The following is a 19,485-nucleotide window of genomic DNA, read 5'->3' as shown; positions in this document are numbered from 1 at the left end:
TCTCCACTGTAAATAATATATATATATTTGTTATTTTTTATTTCGGATTCTCGGGTGGTCACTGAATGCACCACTGAGCGCGCGGACCTGACGTGGAGACGGAAGATGTGCCGGCTCGAGGAGTGACTAGCAAGAGACGGCGTGGTGTTTGTGAGCTCCGGAGGCAATTGTTCCCTTTACTGTGTTTTTTTTTTTCCTTCATTAAAAAGCATTAAAAATATCGAGCAATGACCAGGTGTGGATCAATTTCACAACATAATTCTTCGCAGTCCTTGACTGTGGAGCTCTGTCTAAATCCGTCTGAATGACGGTGAAGGTGTCTCACACCAACATGGTGTTTGGAGTGACAGACCACTTGTTGGGGGGTTTCGTGATGTTGGCATGCGCTTCCTAGGCTGTTTTCTTGTCAGCCAGGAATGTATAAGTGCCCCTGCTATCAGGGAACACTGAGGCATCCCCGAGAAACATCATCTCTCCTGCTGAGCCCGAGTCCCCCTCAGGCCAAGTCCCAGTGGAACAAGCCCAGCAGGGCTCCACCAGGGGCATGTTAACTAGCTTCCAATGATAAAGTTTTGAAGTCGAACACACTTTAATTCAAGACTCCAAGAACCTGGAACATATCCACCAAATTTGATAGAGAGAAAAAGAACACATCGTCTGCAAAAAGCACCGGAAATACTAAGAAAAGTAAACAGAGAACTCATTTGGAAGTCATTCAGAAGTATTTTTGATGTGCACGGACAGTTTGTGGTACAAACACTGCAATGTAGTTTACCCCAAACAAAGCTCTCTCTCTAACTGTGGAGAGAAGCTCCACTATCCAGCTGGAATTCTGGGAAGTGAGAGTGTGAGAGGAGGCTCTGAGGTGTCCCTGGTTCTCAGCAGGCATTAAAGCATCTGACCATGAGTCACTGTGACTCCACTCATTACCTCCAATTTTCAAAGTTCTGTAAATTGTATTTAGTCTGAAACTCACACGGACACGACAGGTTTGATCTGACCTGCAGGAATATGACTCGTCGTTGATTGATCACGGTCCCCACAGGGCGGTTTTGCGTCAGGGAGGCGGCACAGGTGACGTCTACGAGACGACTGTTTAATGCCGAGGATGGGCCGAGCCACCGCTATCATCTCAGTTAAGTGCACCCTGTGAAGCGAGAGCCACCTGCAGAGGTGATTGTCTGATCAATAACCCCCCCGAGAGTCGGCCCATTGATTTTCTGCTCCAAAGGAGCTGCCATTCGAGGGAACTGAAAGAGGCTGGTGTATTAAATTATACCACGTCTTTGAAAGGGTCTGCCGCTGTGTAAGTTTCAACCTTGCATGTTCTGTTGCAGCATCACGTCCTTGCCAGCCAAGGGATTGTCCAACACCTGGAAAAGTCGTATCTCTAACATAGCGATGCTATTGATCTGGAAGTCTAAAAATCCTTCTGGGGTCTCATTCAGTCCTGACCTGTAAAATCTCTAACTCAAATCCTGGTGGTGTCTCTTTCTCGACACTTCCAAAGTCCTGTTTCAAGTCTAACCTTTAGAATTCTTTATATAGTTTTCTATCTTTAAACCTGAAAAATATGGGTTTTCAGTCAAGTGTCTCCTCTCCACATCCAAACCCAATGTTCTTCCACAACTCTTTTTTTTTGTTCTTTCCTCCTTCTGGTCTTGTCTTTACCTTGTCTGGGTCCCTCCCCCTTGTAACCCTTCTCAGCACATGCGTCAAACTTGAGACTCGGGGACCAAATCAGGCCAAGTCTTTGCAAGTGGCCCGCAAGAGCTTTTCACAAAACATCATATAATATTGTGATTAAATTAGCCTCAAGCAATTAAAATGGCTAGTTCTAGTGTTGCAGTCACATGACCTCAATGTTCTCCCCCTGCTGTACCTGGTTGAATTTGACTCTCTCCTTACGTTCACACCAAAATTGGTGCACTTTTGAGCTACTTTCACAGGTTTCCGGTGAGCAAACCAGCTGTGTCCCCAAAGTCCCCAAAAAGTCAAGACGGCAGATCAATATGCAGAATTTACAATGGCAGTATAAAGTAGGGCTGTCGTGAGATCCAACATTCTTTAGAATAATCTGAAAAGTTTCAACAACATGCTCAGTAACATAGCATTCTATGCATTATTGGAAACTCTTGAACTCATTACCTTTTTCCTTCAATTTACATTGAGAATAGATATAAAATGTACGAGTAATTTGCTATTAATCGCAAGTTAACTCCCTCTAGTGGGATTAACTGAGATTACATTTTTAATCTAGTGGCAGCCCTAGTTTAAAGAAAAACCCATCTCTAGGCCCAGCAACATGTTTGGGGTGACAAGTTGAAGGACGCGAATGTAGCAGTTGCTGGTATGCACAACTCATTTTAGACCCGCCCCCAGCAGTTTGACCAACTCACGCAACTTGAGAAGCGGGTAAGCTAGGGTGTGAGTTGGGTGACAGGTTATGCCAAGTGAGAAGGTACCTGTCATGTTCTGTTTTTTTACCTCATGCTTTTATTTTGTTATTGTCTGCTCGTTTCCGTTTCCTTTGTTTTCCCCAGCTTAATGGCCGTGCAGCTTCTCATCCAGCTTCCAGGATATCTACACCCGAGTTCCAGCTTGCGGGGCCAAATGGTTGATTTGCATTTTACGGTACTCCGTACTCCTTTGAATCCGCACTTCTCCTGTTGCCCTGTTTTCTCTTTACTTACGTGCTTGACGACTTTTCTCAGCTGCCTCCTTAGTTCCTCTTGTTTCTGTGATCCGCTCTTGTTGCGCGTGAGTGTTATTGGCTCGGCTCCCTTTTCGGTTTCCCTGCTTTTGAGTTTATTCCTCGTGTTAATGAGATTATGACCCACCTCCGAGCGCTTTCTGTTTACTCTGCCTCGTGAGCTTAACTCCGAGTGCATCTCTTGTTGTCCCCCTTAGTCAGGTTTGTTATTTATCGCCTGTTTTCTGTTTATCAACCTAGCAATTGGGTCCACCTTCATAGACGAGCCATGACAGTACCTTTAGACTCGTATCCCAAAATTTAGCCTCAAAACTGTGAAATCCTGGTCTTATTCTCAAACCTCCTTATCACCAACTCCGTGGTGGAAGGTTGTAGTTATCTCGAAGAGGACACTGAAGACCCTGGACAAGCTAGAGAGAGGAGACTATAAATGACAACTGGCACTAATGACACTGTTACCACAGCAACCCCACAACAGATGGACTGATGGATTAAATACGTAAACAAAGTCACGACAACACTGTTGCTGTAAAAACAGCAGGAAAAAAAGAGATGAAATTTGAGATCTTTATTCACGTTCTGGAGGAAACATGGAACAATATAACCATCCGCATATGCCCACCTCCTTATTAGCTTTGCATATGATTTGTCTGTGTTCCCACGCGCACACACACACAGAAACACACACAGAGGGAGTGCGGGGCAACAGTGGGGCTAATTTGTTTTGGAAGGAATTAATTAGACATTATTAGGGGCAAAACAAAAGGCGCAGCGGCAGCCTGTTTAACGCTGCGACAATAAAGAAGCAAACCTGTTGTGGAACAATGGGCTAATATCCACCCACCACTTCCTGGATGCCGCTCAAAATTACCTCGCCACACAACAGCCGCCAAACACACAAGATCGAAATATTCACTTGCACACAGAGACACGCATGTTTCCGATCAGGCATGTGTTGTCAGTAGCCAGGAGGGAGTGTGATAGCTCATGTTACGGAGCCATTTTCCAGAGCAAATTAAAATATAGTTTGAGCAACAGTAGCTAGACAAATGTCAGTCGATACATCATGGACAGGAGGGACGAAGTAAGATCTTAAATCGCTTCAGAGAACATTGATTTTGGTGGCTGGAGACCTGGTCCAGAAGATAACGTAACATAAGGATCATGGCGATAGGCTCTGTTGACTTCAGAGGTCTGTGCCAGCCAATCAGAATATAGATGGACCAGCTCTGACTTTGCCATATGGAAAGACGAAATGGGGAAATTGTGCAGAAGATTGAAGTGCTTTTGTAGTGTTAACACATCTGCTTAGTGCCTAAAATGAGTTGCTCAAAATATATTTTCAAGGCTTAGCTCATTCAGATGAAATTAAAAACATTGACTTTTTATCATGACAGTTCACTCGCTCTCTTTATTTATTTTCTTTTAATTTCTAAATAACATTTTAAATGACCTTCTGGATGAAGCAATCCCATCCCAACAGCTTCCTCTTCCTCCTCACAGCCATTTCTTCAGCACAGCCAGCGCTGAGTTGAAGGTGAACAGGGCGTGATGGGTTCCACGGTGAGCCAGCAGCAGGGATCCGGCCTCGGGCCCATGGCCGGCAGCCAGCAGCTGGGCAGCGGCCTTCTCGACATCCCAGCCTGCCTCCTGGTGGTTGGACAGCATGTGGGCGCTGAGCAAAGGGTAGAGGGTGGAGGAGACGCAGCCCACCAGGAGGCCGGCATCCAGAAGTACAGACAAGAGTTCGGCATCGCAGGAGGAGGCTGTTTCCTGGAGGAGAAGCAGGAGAAAGTGTTGGAGATGTGAGCAACTGTTGACTCTTCTTATACATAATATATACTGTATATTATATGAAATATATAACTGAAATTTAATATTGCCGATATTCAGTTCTTTATTATAGTGATTTTTTATTGTCAATTTTTTGGTATTCCTCATTAAGAGAGTGGATGTGCCGTGAACGTAACCAAAAAAACAGAAATGCAAAATGCGGCGTTAACTCTGAAAATACTGAGGCTAAATATATTTTTTTCATTCTCCCTCATATATTTATGAGCAGACTTTTGCAGGCCAAGGTCTGTAGACGGATTAGCAGCAGATAAGCTACATGCTTAAAAGACGCATTGAAATCTCCAGAAATCTCCATGTGCAAGTAAATGTCTCTGACATGTGGATATGTACTGACTAATGCAAACAGAGTTAAGGAAGAGACACATACACAAACACAAACAAGGCGATGGTTATTATATGCAGTTACAAAGTGACTAAATGTGGAAGCAAAGTGGCTGAAATGAGAAGGCATCTTCTATGTAAATAAAGCTATAGGGGAAGAAGAATGTGCTGCTGAAGAAAAGAAAAAGTCTTGATAAAACTGAATTAATTATGGAAATGAAAAGGCCATGTCTCTTATACAAATGAAGTGCCGACATGGCTATTAAAGTGGTGGCAGCTAGAGCTGTTTATTTAACTGGCGAAACATGAGGTAATGCACTTGTCAGCAAGCTCCGTCAAGTGGCTTCATGAATGTAAGTGAAAACATCCACCATAGTGAAAGTGCTGCTGCAGTTGTGAGTGGGACCTTTAAGCTACGCTTAATGCAGCTCAGTGAATCAGCATCTAAAAAAAACATTGCAACTCCACAAAGCGGAAAATTAAGAAAACAGTGAGATACTGCGACAAACTATATCACAACTTGCTGTTCGGTGAACGTGTCTCCTGCACTGCTGGGTAGTCACTGGAACACACCCTCCTCCCGATGCATTTTAATCATCCGCTTCCGTCAATGAAAATCCAAACAGCAGAGAGGAAGTTGTGGGAGCTTCGAGGGCCACAGCGAGGGACGACTGAGTGTCTGGACTCACAGAGGTCATCCGTGACTCATCTCCCTTCCACCCGTTTACAGCCGCGATGAGTTTGCCAGTGCTTGCATAACTGCGAACACACTCACTCGCACATTAGACCGAGTCAGTGTTGGGGTATTTCTGGAGGCGAGGCGGATCAATTATAAATGTGCAGCTCATGTTGTCGCCTCTGGAGAAGAGAAAAAGAAGCGGGATATGTTTCTCATCATCGCCTCCAAAATCTTGACACCGGATCGTTCCTCTTCGTGGCACATGGAGGATTAAAAATATATCTAAAACAGGGACACTAAATGAAGGTCAAGTTGAACTGAACCGTAAATGGACAGTGAAGGTCTCTCGTAGTTGAAGTGATCTTGAGTTCAATGTGAAAAAATATATTTAAGTTCCCTCTTTTTTTAGCTCCACGAGAAGACACTGAAAGAGTGCAAATTCCCGATGCAATTTCCTTATTTCAGCAAGCTATTTTGATACGCCCAGACACTATACAATGTTTGCCGAAATATCAAAGTCCATTCTGATTTGATTCTGGAGCCTAAAGGCCCATTCACATCACGAGTGAACAACGTGACAAAAGAGAGAAAAAATAGACTTGTGGTGGGATTACGTGCGGCTAAACAAAGCAGGCGACCGGGATTCAAGCAACAAAAATTCAGGAGAAATCTGTCGCATCAAAATCTGAAGCGACAAGTCGAATTACAGAAGAAGAAGAAGTGACATGGAAGAGAAGCTGATCGTAACGGTTGTTGGAATTCACCGAACTGTTAGCTCCTCTGACGGATCCGCTGGACCCCAAAACAGTGCCATCTTCAGTAGAAACAGGGCTACAATTCTGCCTCTCCAATCGGCCATGCTGACTTTCCACAAACTTTAACCCACCCCTTGCAGGGAGAAGTTATTTTGTTCCTTAGAAACACTGTCCACTCTGGAGTATGAGTCGTACATGAAGTGAGGCCATGTGAAGGAAGAAATGAATGAAATGAATCTTGCGATCTGCGTGATACCCAACCGCCACCCAACTCAGTCTTAGTGCTAAGGCTTGAAATGGATCACGGTAACACAGTTACATGTCCAGTGAGACTCACAGTCAGAGCTGGGAAGTGATGACATATTTGACCCACAACAAAAGAAGCAAGTCTCTTTATGGCACAAACGCTGGTGGTGCAAAGATGTCATCCAGGCCACATGATGAACCAGAGGCAGGCATGTAATGCTCATGTCAGTGGAGCGCAAACCCACACTCGCATCACTGCACCTTTCATCCTGATCGGGAGGCGTGCATGACAATCTAGATTCATACGGAGGGAACCGCTGGCACATTGTCACACAAGTCCGACTTGACATCGAAGCGTTTCCGACATACAGTATAGCACGCATGACTAATAATTTAATTTCCCTCATCCATGTGGGTACACGAGCAGATGAATCATGACAAGCTGAGGAAAGAGATGGAAAGCCAGTGAGAGGAAGCAGATGACTGCGGCTGCTCCTGCGGGTTAAGAGGGAGAATTGACAGAAGAGCAGACAGACAGAGACAGCTGGAACTGGAGTTCTGAGAACGTTCCGCAGAGAAGAAGAAAACCAGACGGCTGAAAGCATCGGCTACATTTTTAAGTGCACCAACTGTTTGCAGTAGCTGAAGGCGCGTGATGAACCGACATTCCAAACTTTAAGACGACAAGACTCGGGCCATGTGATTTGTGTTACAGTAATTAAACGCTACACACAAACACCATCAGCCAGTTGTCATAATAGATTGTCTTTCCAAGCATGTTGAGAATTGTGCTGCTTTTTTTTGGGAGGGTGATAACAGTGGTAATTCCCTCGCAGAAATACTCCTAAGAAAGTAAAGGCATCCACACAATGGTGGGAGAATCACACTGAGGTCTGAAGCTACGCGATAAATGCTGAAGAGAATCTGAAAGTTGCGGCGGGACCAGTGCTGTCCATTTTAAATATGGAGTCTTGTTCAAGCCAAGTCTAGAAACACTGCATTCTCATTGGCTAACTATTCATGAATATCTGCATTGAGGAGAAAGGAAACAAAGAAACGACACACACACAACGACTGAAAATATGTCAGTGACCGAGCATAGCAACATCCCGTGGGCTGACCTTTCTGAAAGCAGTCTCGCTTCATAATGTCAGCGCTCGACATGCAAATTAATTTCACTGAACTCAAAATTCACTTGAGTGTGCGACAAATACCACAGATAGATGATGCAGTAGAATCGGCGACCAGAAAACAAACATTTGTCTCCTAATTTCTGACTGTCTGCACTGACACCGATGGAGATTTATATTGAAGAGTTAAACCGGTGGTGTGGCTGCGCGACCTTGAGTCTGCACACGGTGAGCAACTTGAAGCCTGATGTGAACTCCAGAGTTCATTTCTGTTCCAGACTCGGTTCAGCAGCGACTGCAGAGAATCTTGATGATAATTATATCTCCTCTGAGAACAGTAGTAAATACTGCTAACTACTTGCATGGAAAACTTGAAATGTATCACACAGATTTCTGAAGTATCCTAAACAGGATTTGTCACTCCTGGACCTAGATGTTCCAGCACCTATCAATAATGGGGCCAAACAACGTTGAAAACCACGGTGAAGTAGAAACAGGCTGCGTGGTGGAGAGTCTGAGAGGAAGGTCGGTACACAACACAAAATAAACAGGTCCAAAACCAAAACATCAGTTTCTTCTCTGTTTTCTCAGTATTGTTCGAATGACAGCATGTATGTGTGAAAAAGTCTGCGACAACCGGAGTTCATAATAAAGTCAGAAGCACAGTTGGATCTGGTTTTAAGTTTTGATATCATTGTAAAACATTCACACAACAGAGCCCTTGCTTTAGATGTGAGTCAGCCCCGGAATGATGAGTAGGAATATCGCTGTCCTCTGATGTCAAGGCTTTAATCAACAAATCACGTCCTGCAATGTTCCCGTGCAACGCATCTCAAACTCAAGGTGTCAAACAGCAACTATTTACAAGCGCATTTTTGCGGCCCAGAGTGATACCAAGTCAGCTCTAAGCAGGCTTTCAATTAAAGCCAATGTTCCGCCTTCCTCTGGAAATCCGGGTGCTGTGGGCAGCGTGTCACTTTTGGGAAAGACAGAGGCAAAAGCATTTGATGCTTTGGGTGTGAGAGCTGAGGACCAAAACTGGACATGAGTGAAGGTCAAAGACCCAAGGAGACAATGTTGCACATTGATATTTTGTCATTTCTTCCTGAGGTGTCACCACTGTGTTTTACTGGCTGTGGCACAGTTGAAGCTAGCACAGATCACCTGGACCGATCTAAGTCAAGTTGAACTGTTACCCACAGGCTGACAGACCATTTATGCTCAACGTTACGTTCATTTCCTCCATATTTCTACCTGTTTCCATATTGCTACCCGATATGTAGCTGTAATGAGACTTGATGAAGACGTAACAATGGCGGAAATTCTGTATCGATTCTCCTTCTACCCTCCTTTTTCTTTTCTAGTGCAAGAGGTATATCATCATAACTTCTTCCAAAGCCGCCATGTTGGTTTGGGAGTTGGAGGTGGATATCTCGTGGATACTGCATATTGGGGAACAGCAATACCAATGAAAAGAACACACTGTTTGTAACGGATGGTTACAATTTCACTGGTAAAGGGAGCATAGATGGGCCTTCAGTTGAGCTATCTGAGTAGTCGTGAAAGTGGAATATCGGACTAAGCTAAAATTCCCATCTTAGTATCACAAAGACTATACTTTTCTGGGCTGTCTTGTAACCATGGTCACTAAAATGGATCCAAACGGACAGAGATGTCCACTATAATCAAGGAAACCAAAACAACTGGTTCAGTTTCACCGTGAGCCAAATGTGACTTGATCTGTCCTGGCGTCGTGCTAATCACAGGAATCACCTTCAGTGGAGCGCAGCGGCAATGAGTGCTGCCACCTTGAGTGCTGCGCGACTGGTGCCTACAGGCGGGCCAGCTCAGCTGGTCAAGACCCAGAGAAGCCAATGTTAAAAAAAAGTTTCAGGTGTCGCAGCTGCCGACGCCTCACACCCGCAGATGGGATCTCCTCATGCATAAACTTTCACATCCCAGTGGGTTTCACTGAGAAGCAGGAAGAGCATACAAACTGGGGGATGTTGTTGTGCGCTGTGACATGCTCGGCATCACCAAAAGGCACATTTCTGTACGGGTGGCACCACAAACTCCCGCGACATATAAATATAGAATACCTTTCCAGATTTATTAAGGAAACGACAGCACACACACACACACCTTCCAGGCTATTACAGCTTGACACAGTCAAGAGAGACAGCCGATTTGAGCCGTGGAGTCAGTGGGACTGACAGCCGGGCTGCAAATAGATGTGACAGGGTGGCGGAGGAACGGAGATGGGGGGAGAATGTTGATATCAGAGCAGCGAACTTCTGCGGCCCCGGCACGGATGGTTCCATCACATCTGGGTGCTGCTACTGAATCAACCGACCGTGACTGTAATATATTTCAGCTGGATCAGATGCACCCTGCGACCCAATGATAAGTGGGAGATGACTAATGGATGAACAAATCCAAGCGGTATTTAAGTGGAAGTACAGATCAAGCCTCCACCCATATGGTGGAGAAAATGCCCCTTTATATTGGTCATCTAACTTGATAATGGTTAATGTTGAATTAAATTCTAAAGAAGATTCCAGCTCTATTTTGCTGGCGGATATGTCCGGAGTAGTCAATGGTGATCGGTCATTGAGAGGTCTCCCCGTCAAAACTTCACTCAGCTCCGAAGGATCAGGTGTGCTTTGTGCACGTGGAGGTTAAAAGCCTCTCCAAGTCTGCAAAACAGCACTCTCCCTCTGAGCCCTGACTGGAAAACAAAGAGGCGTCTTGTGTCTTGTATCTGCCTGTGTGCGCAATAATGTAAATGGGCTCACAGGTGGAGCCAACAGACAGAATTCAGAAGAGAGAAACAGACATCAAACAGAGACTATGAGAAGTGCAACCCCCTTCCTGGCTGTCTCGACACTTCAGATGCAGCTGGGGCGTCATTGCAGCTCAGTGGTCGCCGAGTGTTACCTGACTGGTGGGGTCAATTTTTCACCCCCTTGTTTTCCGATCTTACCCTGCGTGTACCTCATTTCTTGTAAACCTCTCCGTCTTCCCCTCTCATCCTGAGCTGCACCCCGATGGAAAGCTTAATTGGAATTACCGTACACGTACAATGTCTAATACATAATGCATGGCCGTGCCTTCTTTTATCATTTAAATCATGAAGCTTCTTTGGAATGCCAGACAACACACAGCCATCTCGGAGTGTAAGCCTTCCTCATCCTATCATCTCCGCGGTCCCTGGGCTTTGCCAGCGCGCGCTTCTAAACACACCACAACAGACCATCTTCACTTACTGCTTGACATGATTGAAAGTGACAGTGAGGAGACCGAGAAGCAAAAAAAAAAAAGCCAAAACGTGGTGACGCACGTTTGCAAACAAACATGTTTATCATCACAAAAGCCGTTGACAAACCCACTTAACTTGGTTTGGTAGTTATCCATGCGTAACTCAATAATTTCTTATGCAAAAATAGAAAGATATAAAAGATATTATTCCGGTAATTATTGGCTTTTTGCAGAAATCAGCCTCCTCCCAAACAATGTGTACAGTATATCATGTTTATTCGTTTCTTTCACCGTCAAAATAAAAAACGTGTCAACATGGTGCTGCTGAAGCAAAATACCCACGTGCCACTTCAGACACTACACTTCGAGACGAGAGGCAAAGACGAAAACAGACCGTGTTAATTGATCAGCACGGTGTTTGTTTTTGGATGCGTCACGGTCAATTGCTACGGTAGATTCAATTTCTGGCAATTGTGTACACGCAGTAGCCATTATATGGTAACAGGAAGCTGAAGCCACGAGTCATGTTTTCCAAAACTCTGTTTCAAGTCTGATCCTAAATGGTTGACGAACATGACCAGCTATTTTTCTCTTCTTATATACAAAACGTCATAGCATATTTTAGTACGAGCTTATTGGAATCAATGGAAAATGGACAGAATACAATTGTTGAGCCAGCATTCTATGTTACATAGGCGCCAGGATGGAGTGAAAGGTGTGAAAGGCAAGTCACTTCTGCATCATTCTGGGACACCAAGTGGTGACTTCAGGGACAACCATCGAGGAGCGAGCGACAACAGGAACTTTCTGAGTGTCTTTCAACTCATGTGAGCAAAAAAATGCTGCTATTTCAGGTAGCAAAAGGCGTGATTTGAAAGTAAGATTCTGATATTCTTAGTGAATCCACTCAGTGAGTTGATGCCGTGCACGGCTAGAAAATCACAAACAATTAAACACCTGACCAATCGACCAAGCGCCCACACCTCCTCCACACTTCTCTGGCCTGTTGATGAAGAAGAAACCATTGGAGTATCGGTGAATTAATTTGCACTCACTGCACGGACACACAATGACGTGACCTTGATGGCAAACACATTTGTGAGTCTCTGATGATCACACGTCGGTTATATAAGGTCCGATTTGACAGGGAACCTATAAATACACAGACTGAGAAAGGCAGTCGCTCAATAACACACACCTCTTCTTCACTTCACTTGGCAGATGAACAAGGTGTGTGTGATTCTTCAGAGAGACTTTAAAGTGATGATGAACTCTCCTCTGACCAGAAGGGAACTTCCCAACTGTCAATAGGAAAACCATTATTGTCGGCTTCACAGAGGGGTTATAAACTCGCAAACAAATCCAGAGCGCATTCAATAACTCTGGATTAACAGAGTATGGACGCCATGAAGTGAAGAGAAGTTTTGGACATCTTCCTGTAGCGGAAATCCAAAAACAAAACAAAATTATTTGTTGGGTTTAACGTGAGTTTAAGCTTAAACCAGGGGTGTCAAACCGGTCTACGAAGGGCTGAGTGGGAGCAGGATTTAGTTCCGACCCATCAAGAAGAGAATGGCTGATCAATATGTGCTTGTTTGACTGGAAAAAAACACCCCTGGGGGGATATGATCCCGGCATCAGTTTTCATCATAAGAAAATCTAAATGAAGTTCTAGAAAAACGGCAACTGAGGAGAAATATAAGAGCATAATAAAAGACTTTTGATTCCTTATTAAAGCTGAAATCGTATTTTACAAAGCCGTTCGCAGATTAAATACATCATGAAGTTTAGCTGCACTTCAACATTCATAAGTGTGAAAACATAAGAAGTTACTCAACCATCAATGTTCAGTCATCTGCTCTCTAGATCAAAACGCTGGACCGCACAGCAAGAGACCACCGACATTCCTCCCCTGATAAGAAAGGCTTTTCACAGTAAGACCATATGAACTGAAAACAAAATTCAAATTCATCTGGTCTCAAATAAATCCCAGGTGCATCACAGTTATCAACAAAAGATGTTTTGTCAGAGGAGACGCCAATAAGAGTTGTACTGCGTGTCAGAGAGCAGACACACACGTGGCATTAAGAGGTAACGCCTGCCACTCACACGGAGCGCAGCGTTGCGTTGCTTCACACTATCACGAGCAAAGTTCATCCACTTACATCGCATTAGGAGCAAGCTTCACCTGAGGCAGATGAACTCGGGAAGAAAAGTCAGGTGAATTAACAGTGACATTTAAAAACAGCTTTCACTTGTTTTTTTTTTTTTTCCCTCAGTGAAGAATTAATTTGGTTTGGAACGCCGCAGTGAAGCAAACTGTGACAAAAGAGCAAAGCACAATGAAAGGCTTGCAGTAATTGAAAAGTAAGTGCAGTCTATTAACGCCTTCCTGCCGACACTTGGAGAATTTCTGATCGCCAGAGCTGAACCCGAATCAATTATTCCTGATCCTTCAGTTAGACGACACTGATCCCCTCACGGCCTGCTGCTGAGTTCAAGCACTAGAACTTTAGATTAACTTTGATTCTTAGTCAAATTTCTCAGATCGGATTTGGAGACTTTTTTTATCCACTTCCATCCTCACAATCTGTGGATCGGTGATTCCAACAATTTGTTGAAACACTTGTCCGCACACTTCACTGGCTTCCAGTGTGTTTGTTTCAAGACTCCATTCTGGCAATGACTGGTTTAACCTTGAGACCCCAGTCAGTGGATCGCATCAATATTTAGCAGCTCTCCAATGAGATGACATGCGAACTGTTGACTGTCTTGGCTCCTATGTTGCATAATGGTCACCCATTTGACATCAAAGTGGGGGAAAAAATGTAAAGGTATTAATTGTATGTAGAGGAGCCACAACTGGTCAATGAATACGAAGTTTAGTTGCAGACGGTCACGACATCAATTGAAGAGCGGGAAGAAACAGAATAGACAGTTAACACAGTACGCATCACTAGTGTTAGCACCATGTGTCGGCAGAGTCCAAATCTCTGCTGTGGTTCAAACTCACAAGTGGGCGATATGTAAAAATAAAAATAAAAATAAAAATAAAAATAAAAATAAAAATAAAAATAAAAATAAAAATAAATCGTTAAAGCACCTGAAAAAAAAACTACAAAAACAAATATTAAGACATCCAATTTGACTCCGCTGAAACACTAATAAGGAAATAAAATGATCTCTATCGTTGGCTTTTGAAAGCCGGCACGTAGTTACTGTAGAAAGCTTTCCGATATAGAATTGTTTCCAGTGCATTATTGCAAAGGTATTCCCACAACGACTGTGTGATATATTCAACACACTCCAGGAGAAACATTTCTAATCAGACCACTTAAAGCGTGATTTTGAAGTGGATAACAGACGGAGTGGCAGGAAAAGAGCACATTTCGCAACACTCATGGTCAACTCCATAAGATCCAAGATGGCTTCTACGTTATCTGTTTACATTGCATGTATCGAGCCCCGTCCTCCTGCGTATCTTGTTCCTCCTGCTCTGCACAAACACTCCAACCTTCAGATAAGTGGAGGTGCTGCTCATGTCGACAGATCCCGCAGCGATTTTATTTAATAGAGTAACTTGAATAGTGATCCGTCACTTCTATCTGATCGGAGAACAAAAAGAGGGTCTGCGGGGTCTGAGTGGTCTGCCATGGAACAATCGCTTATCTGACCAGGGAGCTGCAGAGAGCGGCCCACACGCTGCTGATCGAGAAGGTGGAATTCATTTTAATATGAAGCTAAATTAAAGGCTCAGTATATGTGGCCAGGTGTACTGACCTTTAGGAAGTTTTCAGGTTACTAAACTATAGTTGTGTGCTCATGTAGTTGCTTCCATGCTTCCTGCACTGGAGTATGAATAATGAACTGACGCTGTGGTACAAATACTTGACTGTCTTGTTTGAGCGTCTAGTTTTCCTTCCCTTCAGACTTCTGTTGCATCATGTTTTAACACAGCCAGGAGCGCTGGTGCGTGTACATCATGTCAAAGGTGAAAAATCACAACTCAAAGGCAGGACTAACAACATCACTGAAAACGGGAAGGGTGGCATGAAACGCAATTCAAGAGACGACGGCGTGAGTCACCAAGAAAAGAATCATTAGCAGTCGCTCCTACTGCCCTCCATTTCTGAATTGAAACGTCTGCCTGGATCACTCACCTCGCTCATGCCGTTGATCTGATCCAGAGTCAGCTGCAGAAGTTCATCATCGCCGCTCTCAGCCATCAGTTTGAGCGCAGGCTGCTGCAGAGCCGGTGGGTTTTTGAGCAGTAGCGTAGTTATCAGTCGCAAACACTGTTAAAGAAGAAAAAAAAAAGGGAATTGTTATACGGTTGTCAAGGGATGAGGCAACACTGGATGGCTTCAAGGAGGCACTTTGGAGTAAGAAACGGAACAACCAAGGACATATTCATTAGGGTTACAATAACCTTTTCGGATAAAATGAGTCTGAAACAGTGGGAAAAACAGTCATCAAACTTATAAATTAGTAAGGGAATGGAATTTTGCTATGAGTACAGATACGCAATATTTCACGTTTTCAGAAGACAATTCACCTCAGGTTTTTGTTTCTTTTTTTCAGCATATTTTGGACATTTAATAGGGCCACATGTGTTATATTTAGAATTTAAAAAATATGGTTTTACCTGTAAATATAATGCCTTTTTTTTAGATTTAATAATGCTAATTTTAACAATATTTTTGACTCTCAAAATAAAAATAAAATATCGCGGAGGAAATATCTCATAATGAAATTCCTTATTAAAATCCTATTCACATGTTTTACTGTAAGCCTATAATCTCATGGCTTAATTTCATCATGAAATGTATTTAAAATTATCCTTCTGTGTTTTGGCATGACTGTGGCCACCCACAGAAAGAATGTGTTCCATTCCATACATGGTAGTAGATGACTCTTGATGCACTATTTGTTGGTTTCTAGGGACAAAAGCATCTTGGCCACGCCCCTCAAGTTGCTGAAAGTTAGCGGAATGTCAACATGGCAGCGTGGGGAGGGGAAGCCCTTTATCAATATGAATGACAGCAACCTCCTACATTTCTTCTTCATGATGAAGAAGTCGTGTTTAAAATGTGCAAATGCATGAAAGAACATGCATCACCCACTGTCAAATCAGTTGGGGATCATGTATTCATGTTGGTCATTGATCAGTTTGAAACGCCAACGCACCAAAACATGCACTATTGCCCCATGTGTGTCAAGAATAATCCCATATAGTGAAGCGACTCTGGCAAACATGACCACCGGTGTGTCTGCGAATATACAGACATCACAATGCAATCTGACTCCTGCATGCTCTGGCGCTTTCATTCCAGCAGATTCAAATTAAAGCTGTTGAGAACCGAGTCAACCCGCGTCGTCCTCCACCCCCCTGAACGCTCCCACACTAATATTAGACAGGCAGGCAGACAGTGGCCTATTCACACTGAATAGCATTAGCGCTAAACTAATATCACAGTTTGCTGGCGCTTCACATACAGAATGGCATTAAGCTCAGCACATCCATGCTGCTCAGCGGGCTGTGAATTGCATTAGAGACCGTCAGATTGCAAAGAGCAGCGCACGCCAGTCGTGGGTTACAAAATGCACTGGGCTGATGTGAAACACACCGCTGCGGGTTACAAGCCTAATAGCTTCAGGCTTCTGTATCAAGACGGGATGCACAGGGAGCTGAGGGGAAGAGGAACGTGTTGTAGGGTTATGCTGAGTGCAAACAAGCTTGGTCAGCTATTTTCCTACGGATGATGATGAAATGTCTTGTGTTTGCTTTAAATTTTGTTCAGTAGATGAATGTACCTTTTGTTTTCTTGTTTATTTTTGGGTTGATTTGTGGAGCAACATCAACAATCTCTTGTTTGCTAGGGTTCAGCCTTTTTTCTTGTCCTACAGGAACGGCTAAATTCGATCATGTTTGGACCATCAGTCTGAACAAAACCTCTGTCAAGCCGGCGCACGCACTCTGGAGGACACAAACCAACCATGAATAGGCTGCACGCAAACCAAAAATAAAGTCGACTACTCATATTTACTGTGCAATGAATTACTTCACCATAATGAATGACCATGACCTGGAGAGATTCCATTCTCAGACATAGAAGATATTTGAACAAAGCTAGATAATTCAAACTCTTCTTCTAAAGTATTTGTCTCAATTTTCCTGCAGTGGAAAGTATACTAGCACATCACAGAACTTGCATTTAAACATCAACAGAACACAAAATAAAGATCACAACAGTGTTTTTACCTGAGGGGGAAGCTTGTGCTTCGTCTTGTAGAGGGATCGCACCATGGCCACAATCTGCCGCCCCAGGTCTGGTTCCGCCTCAGGCTCCCAGCAGTGGGTCAGGAGGGCTGAAGTAAGAACCACCCAAGGGTTACGCTCAGACCTGGCTCTGTAGAAACAGAAAGACGTGAGGGGTGTAAGTACTGCAGGTAACAAAAAGGGATATGTTGGTGGTAGCTTTGCCACAAACCAGCTCAGTTGAGAGTTTCATTTTAGGGATGCACTAGTTCCTCTCCAGTCCGCTTGGAGGCAACAGGATCATCAAAATTTGGCTTGACTAATATGTCATGGAAAGGTTGCCAAGGCCCTCACTACAATAAGTGCTTTTGTCTGTCGCGTCCAGTTAAACCACAGGCGGAGCCAAAGTGAAAGGTACAGTTCCTCTCTAAGACCATTTCCTCAAGCCGACCATGTTTTCACTTGTACTGTTGCCGTCCATTGAAAAAAATGACAAACTACAGTCCTGAGCTGACACATAGAAGTCCCTGCTCTTCTACAGCTCACCAACTGATGAGTGACGGATAATAAAATCAAGACAAATCGCATTAATAGCCCCTGTGTCCGTGACCCAACACGGGTGAAAACACCGCCTCCCCACCAACGCTCACAAACATCATCCATTTAGAACACAATGTGACATGACCACAGAGAGAATCATCCTGAGGTTTGACGATGACCTTGCAATGATTTATTATCTCAGCCATTCAAAAGTTGAGTGTGAGGGGGAATGAGCAAATATTAAACACCTCCACGCCGGACCCCAGGGAGGGGACAGCTGCCAGCAATGACAAGCATCAATTTGTTTACGCTCTCATTCAGGGGCTCATCAACCCTGCGCCGTTGCCTTCAAGGTAAATTCATCTATTTACTCAAGGCCATGGAACACCAGTGTTGCCATCCAATTCCGAGATGATTATTATTAATATTAGTGGTGCGGGGGGAGAAGGACTAATTTGATCTGGGCTGACTGAGAGATGATTCCTTTTATGAGCGTGGCAGGAAGCCAGCGTTGCATCAGAACTCCTCTAACAGAGCGACTAGGGCTCGGTGTTCAAATGGCCAAGGTCTTCATATATATGTGTGAGGGGACTCGGATGACATTTTTGAGGCCTGTTAAGGAAGCCATAAATATTCATACAGTGAATGAGGCGGAGTACTTTAACCCTGGCTATCGATCATAGACGCTGCCCAGGATACACCGAAGCATTTAAGGATGGAGACACGTTCCTTGTGGTCAGGAAGTCACCTGCTGACACGGCCGGAATGCTCGATTAACATGTCAAGTCGAATGACAGCCATTTTATAAACCAGATAAATTGGATTTTTTTTCTCACCTAATAAAAATAAAATTCTTAATAACCCCACAACTGAGGTTTGTCAGCCACAAAAGAACAAGCGACTACAATTCCCCCTGTGAAGACAATTTTGCATTAGCTGTCGCCAAATATTTGGTTTTGAACCGTCTCTGTTGTCAAACAGTGCGGGTTTGTGCTTATGAAAGAAAGCAATTATTAGCTTGGTTTATCCACTGAAATACAAAGGACCCATTGTATTTTAGAAATAACACTTTCCCCCGGCGAGGAATTTACAATTACTTTTCTTGATCTAGAAAAGTTTGCCTGCAGACTTAATATGTGGTCCTGTTAGCTTTGACTTGCTGGATTGGTGTGACCTGTACACCTGAGCCAAAAGGATGGGAATAAATCCATGGCGACTGAGGGGACAATGGTGCAACACTGTAGTGAGCGCTGAGCCAGAAGGCTTTCCTTTGAGTCTTTGTGCCAACCCTCATCATGAACTGAAAGAATGAGAGAGCTCAAATAAGTTTCCTGCTTTTCCCCTTGAGCTCCATATGCATACGTTGACACTGAAAGCCACTTTGCTGTGTACTTGTTGTGCTATTGGCACACAAATGTTTGTGGTTTCCTTCGATTTGGGAAGCTTCCCCCTCCCTGCAATAAGCTTCTATTCAACTTCACTTCTACATCTTGTTGAATTTTCCCAAAAATCTGGTTTCTGATTGGTCAACTTGTGACGTGAGTTGATATTTTTGAGGCTCTACCGCTCCATATTTGTTTTTGTCATGACATCCGACATCCACCAGGCCTCGGAGCAGAGCCAGTAATTCTCTGCACAGACTAGATGCCTCCTGGTTGCCCTCTGGTGAAGTGTGAGAAGCTCATGGAGCAGAACCCAGGACCGGGAAGAGGGATTGCATCTCCACTCTG

The 19,485-nt window shown here is 44.0% G+C and overlaps 1 protein-coding gene across 1 annotated transcript in view; it reads right to left on the bottom strand.

The window, feature by feature from the left end:
* Positions 1 to 3,279: 3,279 nt before the first annotated feature.
* The window catches only part of nbas (NBAS subunit of NRZ tethering complex), a 146,667-nt gene continuing 130,461 nt past the window's right edge, over positions 3,280 to 19,485 (bottom strand). The window contains exons 51-53 of the mRNA XM_053886996.1: positions 17,219 to 17,366; positions 15,117 to 15,251; positions 3,280 to 4,486 (exon numbers count right to left, since the gene is read on the bottom strand). Of these exons, the coding sequence (XP_053742971.1) occupies positions 4,211 to 4,486; positions 15,117 to 15,251; positions 17,219 to 17,366 (559 nt within the window). The 3' untranslated portion in view covers positions 3,280 to 4,210. The remainder of the gene's footprint in view (positions 4,487 to 15,116; positions 15,252 to 17,218; positions 17,367 to 19,485) is intronic.

This window comes from Synchiropus splendidus, chromosome 15 (genome assembly GCF_027744825.2).
Source record: "Synchiropus splendidus isolate RoL2022-P1 chromosome 15, RoL_Sspl_1.0, whole genome shotgun sequence".
In the NCBI taxonomy this organism is placed as follows: Eukaryota; Metazoa; Chordata; class Actinopteri; order Syngnathiformes; family Callionymidae; genus Synchiropus; species Synchiropus splendidus.
This window is presented reverse-complemented; position numbering and strand designations above follow the sequence as displayed.